The sequence below is a fragment of the Solanum tuberosum genome, unplaced genomic scaffold, assembly GCF_000226075.1.
Source record: "Solanum tuberosum cultivar DM 1-3 516 R44 unplaced genomic scaffold, SolTub_3.0 scf00108, whole genome shotgun sequence".
Taxonomy (NCBI): Eukaryota; Viridiplantae; Streptophyta; class Magnoliopsida; order Solanales; family Solanaceae; genus Solanum; species Solanum tuberosum.
The window spans coordinates 1,399,594-1,409,727 of NW_006239033.1; the positions used below are offsets into that span (position 1 = coordinate 1,399,594).

Below are 10,134 nucleotides of genomic sequence, written 5' to 3' on the forward strand. Positions count from 1 at the left end.
CTCTTCTAAATAAGGGTAATTATTTTGATTGTATTACATTAGTTAGTATTTGCAGATCATTCAAGTCGGCATCATACTGATGTCTGCTGTACATATTCAGAATATTTCTAATAGTATATAATATATGATATATGATATTATCCATCTTCTGCAAAAGCTATCACCCTTGATTCATTAGTATTAATATTTTTACAAGCATAATATTTTGACTAAGCACGGTCCTCCCCCATCTAGTATACATAGAGGTTAAAGTTGTGTTTAAATTTTTACCTGAAGTCGTCCTCCTCCTTCGAGGTTACGGAAGCTTTATGTTATATTCCTTTTCTCTCTTCTCTTTTCTAAATATAAAATATTAAGTGACAAACTCCAATAGTTTATCTTAATAAATATGGGTCAGTAGTAAGGATATTAAATAAATTATTGACTTGACTCATTAACCACCAATTAAATAAATTATTTTATATTACCCATCAATTAAATAATGATAGTTAATAAATGGTCCAAAATATTCATTTAGAATGTATCGAAAAAGTTTTTTATGAAAGAAAAGGGTCTAGTGTTCGAAACGACCTAACGGATAGTTACAATAACTCTATTGTTCAACCATCAATTCCACGGTCACTTCTACTCCACTAGAAAATACATTGTATTATTTTAAGAAAAAAAATTCATAGTTCTATTTTAGTTGTTCTATAGAGCTTTTTCTTCTTTCTAACCGTTGATTTTTTGTTTTTGTAAAATCATACATTAACAAGTACATTTTTTATTGCATTTTCATCTTACATTTCTTCAATGTACTATAAATTGCTTACATGAATGATCTTCATTTCAACTACTATTCATCGCCTTCTTAATTTCCTCAATATTTTGAGGGGCAAAGAGAAGTCACGATAATTTTTTTCGAATTCATCGATCAAGCTCTATACGAATTGGATGAACTTCATACGTAAAGTTAAATTATTTCTACATATAAAAATATTGATATTCTCTTTGGGACAAAAATTAAAATGTGTGTCACTTAAATTTGGAAGGAGAGTAAAATAGTTTCAAAAATATATTCTTAGATTAAGTAACACTTGGTTCTTCAAGCTATAAATAGCTCTATTTTTCATCCATCAATTCCACGACCACTTCTACTCCAAAAGAAATTTCCTTTTTTCTGTTTCAAGAAAAATAATAATTTAAAGTTCTATTTCAACTATTTTAAAGAGTTGTTCTTCTTTTTAACTATTGATTTTTTGTTTGTGTAAAACATACATTAATCGGTACATTTTTTGTTACATTTTCATCCTACATTTCTTAAATTGTATCATCACTATATTATAACAAATAACTTACACGTGAATGATCGTCATTTCAACAGCTATTCATCGTGTTCTCAATTTCATCAACATTTTGGGGGCAGAGAGAAGTCACGACAACATTTCATGAATTCAACGATCAAGCTCTATACAAATTGGATGAATTTCGTAAATCGTATGTACACTTACAAAATAAAAAGGTTCCCAAGTCTTTGTAGTCATGATTCAACTTCTTGCCCCTTTACACACCAAGGAGAAAAAACATGTTGTCGTGATCCTAGACAATATAACTATTTACCAATTTCTTGTCCGAAATATAAATTTGCATCGTGCATAAGAGGTGACTATAGTACTATTACTTCTGAATGACAAAACAACCAAGTACCTTTTCCTAAATGTCTTGTGTATCCTAATGATGTGACATCTAATATGGACCCCACATTTTCAATCACATTTTTTGTTAAATACTTTGGATATAGAGTAATAATTAGTCTATTTTATAGGAATTTACACTTCATATAATTTTTCTCCTTGTTTATGTGCATTTTGATGAGATTTACATTCATGTGGGGTTGGTAGTTTCTCTCCTACTCTATTCATGCTAGCTTGAGTCCCATTCGAAGACGAATGTCCCCAAGAGGAAAATATTATAACACCTCGAAAATTGAAAAGTCAAAATGAAAAGGAAAGGTTTAAGTTTTGGCTACTACTTCAGACCCACGAGACCCATCTAAGATTCGTAGAAGCATATACGGGTCATAGATGGCATTCGTAGGGACTCAGTTGAATTACATGATTTATTATTGATTTCATATGGACCCATACATTATACGTGATCATGACTATGAATTTATGAAAGAAACTCATGAACTTATGAATGATGATATATGAATGTTATGCATGTCTTATGAAAATGATGTTTTATGAACTAAGGATGCTTTCGAGATAAATGTCAATGAATTGTGAAAGGTTTTCTCACATTGTATGAAATCATGATTGTGAAAGGTTTTCTCGCGTATGTATGAGACAATATTTAAAGGAGCTACTCTTATACGACTTTATGATTTGGATTGGTATTATGATTATTGTCCTTCCTAAAGTTATGCTTTGATAATTGATTTTATCTATTTCGTTGGGATTTAACTTAGCATCAAGAGGACTTTGAGGTGGAGGCTCAAATAGGGTAGCCTCTAGTAGCTATCTCTAGTTCCAAACTACGTGTCACCGTAGGATTATCTTAAATGACCTAGCTAGTAGATCCATATAGAATTAATGATATGAGACAAAGCTCTACCTTGACAAGTAGACTCTCCCTTTTCGGTGTGAGAGTTACACCAGATTCTATGTTATAGATCACATGATCTATTATCGATTAAAGCTAATATCCCACAAAAGAACTATGATTTTCCTTAAAGCTTCCATGATGTATTTAGCTTTGACCTTACTCATGATTTTGATAAATTTTCTTTTAAGCTTTTAAATGTTCTACTTGGTCATGTATTACATGTTTAATCTTACTATGATATCATGTCTACATTTATGCATATTTCCCCATAATGCATACTTGTGCATATATTGTCTTAAAATATAGGGTCTGATGCTTCTCCTCCCGCTCGTGGCTAGATTCAGATTGCTTATAGAGATTGGATTGGTGAGTCCTCAGACTCAGAGGGAAAATCCATGAAAACTTTTTATTACTTTTATTTGTTACTCTTGAGACTTTGTACGTGGTGTATGTGTTACGTCCTAGCCACTCTTGTGTTGTTTAGAATGGCTTGTCAAGGAAAAGTTATGATTCCGGCCGCATTTATGTTCAAGCTCTCCTTTATGATATGAGACGTCTTTGTTAAACTCTCTTATTATGTTGTATGCATGCATGTCAAGTTGCTTGTGTAGGGCCTGTCGGGTTCTAGACGCCATGTCACGTCTAGGGTATAGTGATATACTTGTCTCTGCGTTCTTCAAGGCTTCTTCTAGTCAGAGGCTCAATCTGGCAAAATTTAAAGTCATCTTCTCAAACAACTGGACCCCCGAGAATAAAACCATATTGCTCAACATTAGGACGAGCAGGTCCTTTGGGAGGTACTTGGGGTTCCCCATCTTCCCCGAAAAAAACCATATTCCCCCGAGAATTACCAATTCATTATTGACAATATAATATGCAAGCTAAGCTCAATGGATGGAAAGCCAAATTCCTTAGCATGACAGGAAGAACTGTGCTAGTGAAAGCCTCTCTGGAAGTACTATCCCTTCCCATTTCATGTAATACAACCAGTTGTCGGCAAAAACCATCAGTAGAATCCAAAGGAACTTCGTCTGGGGTTCAACCTCTGAAAAAAGACTTCAATACCATCACTAGGGGAGAAGAGGAAGGGGGACTAGTCTTACAAAAAAGTCAGGTTAAAAACAAGGCTCTCTTGGCCGGTCTAGCATGAAGTATGTACAAAAAACCCCAAGCACTTTGGACAAACACTGCCACAAGAGGAAGCCTACCTATATATGTTGTATCAAGGTTTTGGAAAGGCATTAGAAAGGGATGGGATATATGCTTGAAAGGCTCGAGATGGGTAGTTAACAAAGTGAATTTTCTTTAGGACAATTGGATCCCAAATTTTGGGTGCATTACGCAACACCTTTCAGTAGACAAAACCTTACCATTAGAATAGACTCCCTCGTGAACAATGGCTCAGGAATCTGTCTATTACTCTTCATGAAGATCTTCTCAATAAGGTAACATACATCTTTATCTCAAAAGCTACAGAGAAGGAAAACAACCCTATTTGCAAGTTCAGTAGAAATGGGGTTGAAAACGTCCATCACATCTTCTTTCAATGTCAGAGAGCCACCATGGCTAAAGCAACAAGTCTATTGTTGTCATCGATTCAACAATATTGGTCAATGCTAAAAACTGGAAAAGCACCTAGGAGGCCATCAAGGGCAAGGAATTCAACAACGGGATCTCATGGGAAATGATCACCGCCCCCTTTTGCCTTTGGGGACTTTGGATTAACAGAAATGACAACCTTTTCAACGATAAGAACCACCACGTCCAAATAGATCACATCACTGAAATCAATCTCATCGTGGCCAAAAGCAATAGGACCAAAACCACTAGAATGGTTGTCCAAGTCAAATGGATCTTTCCAATATCCCAAGGTATGCTAAAGCTCAATGCCCGAGAAAGGGGTATATGAAGGGTATTTAGTAGGTGAAAGGATTTATCTAAGCTTGTGCTCACACAACCATAATTCAGGACAGAGGATAGTGAAATCAACTCTGATTCGATCCAAGCTATTTTTATGCTTATTAATGATCACCTTTGTTTTAATAATATCATTACTGAATGCAAAAAGCGGGACAAGTTACCATATGTTCAGGGAGGAGAGTAGAGTGGCAGATGATCTGTTTCCCAATTTTATTCTTTTGATTATTCCATACGATTCTCCTAATTGTTAAGAACACAAGGATAAATATGAAGAATTCACTTACATGGACTTGAGGGAGAAATAAACTGAAGAATCAAGGGTAAATAATTGCTTTATGGAAAGATTGCAACGAAAAGTCTGAGGGGTAATTCCAGGAAAGTGTCAGAGGATCCAGAATTTTAGGAAGCGACTGACTAGGCTAGACTGCTCATCTTCTCGGAAAAGAATAGTAGCGACGCTCTTAGCCTGAGCTAAGCTGTAAACTTCTATTAAGCATCAAAATTGCCACTATGGCCGGCTAGGAGGATAACGGTAAGCAGCTGATTTTAATCGAGTTTCGTATGAACTATCATCAAGCTACAAGAAATAATAGCAATTAGCAGGCAATTGTTTGAAGTACAGTACGAATTTAGTGCTAAATATATTAAAACTAATTCAAAATGTCACTAGCGTAACCACCTGGTAATTTACATGGGTACAAAAAAAGTTCATGGTTTTAACAGTTTGATTGTGCTTAACTTTACAGGGGCATACTACAATTGAGTAAACGATGGCGACAAAGAACACAAGTATTTACAAAGAGGTCAAACATACAAGCAATCTCTGGCACATTTTCCTTACATCCAATGGAAGATCTGAAGAGCATATATCTTGAAGCAATGTTCTGGCCTCCACAAGCCCACCAGAAATTTTCTGTAAGACTGCCTCTTCACTTGCCATTAAAGATGCTAGTAACTTGGCACCAGCAATCCTCTCCTGGTCGGAATTAAACAAAAACACATTAACCAAGAGTATGAAATTAATTCCCACAACATGCTTCCAAATAATACTAGGATTCACTTTTTTATAGGCGATAGAAGCAGCAGGCAGTTCCTCATGATGAGACCCAAATGAAAAAAACGAGCAGCAGCATGCACAATAATGATGAGGAAAAGGGAAACCAGAGAGAGTTACGCGCAATGGCGAAAGTTAGCAGATAATAGCAAGTGCTGCCCCTTTTTTACCACATCAATAAAATTTGATAGTGACAGGTTTCGGTTCCATAGGGTGATGCAATCGGATGAAGGCACTAGATGGAGGCTGACCAAACACACTACCCCCCACAAAAGCACCAAGACTGTTTGTGGTCAAGGAGAGAGCCTTAAACAGTGCCAGAAGATTAGATGCTTTATACAAACTTGACCCTCCAATTCCAAGGAAGAGCATATATTTCAAAAGTAAAGCCTGTTTTATTTTAGAAAGGGATACATAATTTAATAATTGTGAGTAGTAAATTCAATCTGAAACAATTCAGGAGACGAAATACTTGATGCCCATTCTAACACAAGAATAATATTTTCATGCAAGTTGGAGCCTAATGCTTCAATAAAGCTTCCATGCTACATGGAATTTATGCCATCGGTCACTACATGGAGGTACTTGTGCATGTGGAAGCACCAGATAGAAAGTAGGCCTTTGTAAGCATAAGGTAAGAGGGATATAGTGGTTCAAGTACATAGAGCAATGATTAAAAGCACAGCCACAAGTTCAAGATTAAACAAGGATAATTATAAAGCAGTGACTTTCAAAATACCTTCTCCGATCCTTCTCTAAGCGACTTTATGGACACCTTGAGAAGATCGGAAGAGTAAGGAAGAACTAGAGACTTTAGATGGTACACCATTGAGAAAAATACTTGGATACATGCAGACCTCACTTCTGAATTTGCAATTTCCTGGAAAAATAAAACAGTAGGTGATTACCACAAAAAGGTCGAATAATGATGATAACTAATGAAATGAAATAGGTGAAAAATACACAAGTGTAGAACACCTCAACAGAATGGAGGACACGAGGAAGAATTTTGGAAACAAATGGTTTCTTGCTAGCACAAGGAACCTTTTGACAAGCACTAATCAGCACATTTGCCATGCACAACCGAAAAGAGTGGTGGGCTTTTACCACCTCATTTCTACCCAACATAACAGAAATATCTTCACCACAAACCAAGTGGTGGATCACGTAACTACAGACTGAGCCTTTTGTGAGAGAATCGCCTGCATATGATCCACAACAGCCTCTTAGCAATCAAGAAGCAAAAGGTTATTTGCATAAACTTAAAAAAAGTTACCAACCTGAAGAGACGATGCTCTGCTCAAAACAAACCTCAATTGATATTGAGTTCTTGACAGCTTTTGTAGCTTGCAATTCAGTGCACAGCATCAATGCTAAACAGTCGATGCACCCATGTTGTGCCTTTGAAACTGAAGAAAAGAAAATTTAGCATGATGACAATTATTAATTAACATATGAGTAGTGTAGAAAAACATCAGTTACTTACTATCATCCCCATCTACCGAAGGCCATAATAAAATAGTCTCTATTGCCTTGCGAATCCAGAACATGTCGGGATGCGCATATGCGTCTGTGCCATTTACCTATGACCAGAATGTTTGATGGACTATTAGGATTAGGACCAAGAAGATAATATTATCTAGTTAACAAGAGAGAACCAAGATAAGTTTGAAAGTTCAACGCACATATCAAAAACTATGTAACTGTCCTAAGAAAGATTATTACCAAGAGAGATGTGCAAATTGAAAATAGACAAGCTTTTATCTTCAACAAATCCTTGGCACTAGTGGCATTTTTCAGTTGATAAGACATTATTGGAATGAGAACCTGCAGAATACAGAGGCAGCAAATGTTGATGTTAAATATTGCAGAATTGGCAGGGGGGACACAGACCATATGAGGACTTAGAACAGTTAGGGGTCTTTTGGTACAAAGATGAATAGCGCAGGGATTACTAATGTTGGGATTAGTAATGCAGAGATTAATAGTGCAGGGATTAGTAATGCAGGGTTTATTTTTACCAAGTGTTTGTTTCATTGTTTCCCAACTCATCTTATGCTTGGATTGAAACTTTATAAAAAACTTCTTTCCAATTATACCCTTGAATTATTATGTAATTGAGTTAAGGTAAATAATTGCTGGACAATTTTATTTTTTATGGCCTTCTAACTAGCTATGAGAAGAATAATTTTGTTGTCATGTTTGCCTCTTTTTTTTTCCACTTAAATTATATGAGGATAAATAATTGTCATCTTAGTATTGATTACTTACGAAATGTCAATTTTCAATTAAAACAAAAGATAAACTATCAACTTTTAAAATTGAAAAGACGGCAAACAATAGTAAAAATTGAATAAATCATCTACATTTACACATACAAATTGCAAGTTGTAGTTTTAATATGTATGCAATTTTATAAATTGTTCAAAATACAAATAATTAGAAAACCACACAAATATTTATATACATTCAATTAAGATCAAAAACGTCATGTGGTGATATATTTGCCCTTTTAATTAGTTAATGTTAAACAACTCACATTTTAAATATTGTATCAATTTGTATTGGACTTATTTAGTGACAAACAACTTTCTCTAAATAATTTGTAAGCTAATCTATTTAAATAAATTTACTGGTACAAATATAAACCATAATCAAGAAAATAAACAAAATAATTAAAATGATTTGAGGGATATTTTTGTCTTTACATAGACTTATCCCATGGTATTATATCCTATGTATTACTAATCCCTCCAAATGGAAGGCCAATAATACTATGTAGGAGGAATAACTAATCCATGTAGTTATACATAAGCCCAAATCCCTACCAAACGCAGTACTAAATAATAATACCATGCATAATACCCCTTAATGCATACAACCAACACTTAAGCCAGCGACAATCTTCCTGCTATAGCCGTATAAAAGTTATGATGTTATGCAACATTACCTCTAACCAACAAAAAGAGTACAATAAAACTACAGAGCATTCAGATCAGAACCACAAATATCTTCTAGGAAAGTTGTTGCAGCCACTGAACCTCCAAACAGAAATAACAACCTATCAGACTATGTAATTTGTGTATCAAGTATTGACATTTTCTTGCCCTCTTTGAACTTTGTACCCAATCTATCCTCTCCCTAATTTCCCATTGTATTTGTGCTATAGCAAAATTTGTATTTACAAATGAATTTCTAAGTAGTTTCCAGTTCCTAGCTTGCCAGGTACAGTAGATCATTGTACCCCATATAGCAGCCACTACCTCAAACTTTTTCCACTTCCTGGACTTTGTGTTGCATCTGTCTTCAGCATATGCATACCAGCCAAGTCTCCAAGGCATTTCTAATTTCTAACTTCAGAGATCCAACTACAATCAGCGAACAGGTGAGAATGTGTTTCCATAGCATCTTCATCACAAAAGCAGCATTTACATCTACAATTGGATGTGCAGTCTGTGTAGCCTTTCCTCGGTCAATAACTTATCTTAATATGCTAACCACACTATAACTCTCTCTCTCTGTATAGGCAACATCACTGAGCTCCAGACCAGACCAACCTCCTTCAATTTAGTGAGAACTACCTGCATAACTAAGTAACTACTAGGCACTGAATAATTCCCGTTAGGAGATCGGAATGTATTTTCCACAGTGGTACCAAAGCCTCAGCTCAATCATAGGGTTCGGGTTCAATTTCTTCCAGTATCAAGTATCAACTGCAATCCTGTGGTGGTTTATGGTCCGGAATATCTCTAGTAACTTTCATAGAGACCTCATTTACCTATTTACCCATAAAACGTTTTTCTTACCGTCCAGTTGCCATAATAGTTTTCCCACTGAAGATATGTTCCACTTCCTGCGGAATTTTGATGTTAAGTCACCCATAATTTTTGGGGGACGCAAACCTGTCCCATGAGACCAATGCCAGTTTCCTCCTTTCCTCGGAGCTTCCCCTTGTGAAGTCTTTAGATTTTTGTCCACTTCTTTTAGCACACTCTGGGGAAAGATAAACTCAGCACCTCAATGCTGTATAATTTTAACCCTTACAGTGTGTGCCAACTATTGGCATCTCATACTTGTCAAAAATGCTTCAATGAGTCAATCTAGTTTTTCCACATTCAACAATTTAAGCGGCCAAAGTAACTTTGAAGAAAGAACAAACACGTAAAGCTCACACTCTAGAGTGTAACAGTATGCAGCATTTCTAGGTAATTTAGTCCCCATATGCATCTGCCATATATATGGGTTAAACAAGGGGTAAAAACACAAACCTTAGGGTGAATTCTCCCACACAGCTCGGCTGCAAGTCTACGAACATCTTCAAATTCAAACTTGCTCAATGCCCTGAAACAAAGAGCACAATGGAGTAATCAATGATGAAATTTTATAACATGGTAATTCACAAACCAGAAAATTAACTTCTGGAAGAACCTGTTGATAAGAAGTCCTGCCACACATTCTGTGCTTTGAGTTCTCAAGCATTCATCATCTGGAGGTAATCTCAGTTAAACTAGTGGATTTTGGGGAGATCTTTTATTTTATTTTATTTGGGAAGGGTTGGGGGGGGGGGGGGGGGT

The 10,134-nt window shown here is 35.7% G+C and overlaps 1 protein-coding gene across 2 annotated transcripts in view; it reads right to left on the reverse strand.

The window, feature by feature from the left end:
• Window positions 1-5,121: 5,121 nt before the first annotated feature.
• LOC102595225 (uncharacterized) overlaps window positions 5,122-10,134 on the reverse strand; it is a 25,590-nt gene continuing 20,577 nt past the window's right edge. For both annotated transcript variants that reach the window (XM_006349497.2, XM_006349496.2), the window contains exons 17-24: window positions 9,989-10,046; window positions 9,829-9,901; window positions 7,286-7,387; window positions 7,047-7,143; window positions 6,841-6,969; window positions 6,539-6,762; window positions 6,300-6,440; window positions 5,122-5,482 (exon numbers count right to left, since the gene is read on the reverse strand). In XM_006349497.2, coding sequence (XP_006349559.1) covers window positions 5,300-5,482; window positions 6,300-6,440; window positions 6,539-6,762; window positions 6,841-6,969; window positions 7,047-7,143; window positions 7,286-7,387; window positions 9,829-9,901; window positions 9,989-10,046 — 1,007 coding nt within the window. In that variant the 3' untranslated portion in view covers window positions 5,122-5,299. The remainder of the gene's footprint in view (window positions 5,483-6,299; window positions 6,441-6,538; window positions 6,763-6,840; window positions 6,970-7,046; window positions 7,144-7,285; window positions 7,388-9,828; window positions 9,902-9,988; window positions 10,047-10,134) is intronic.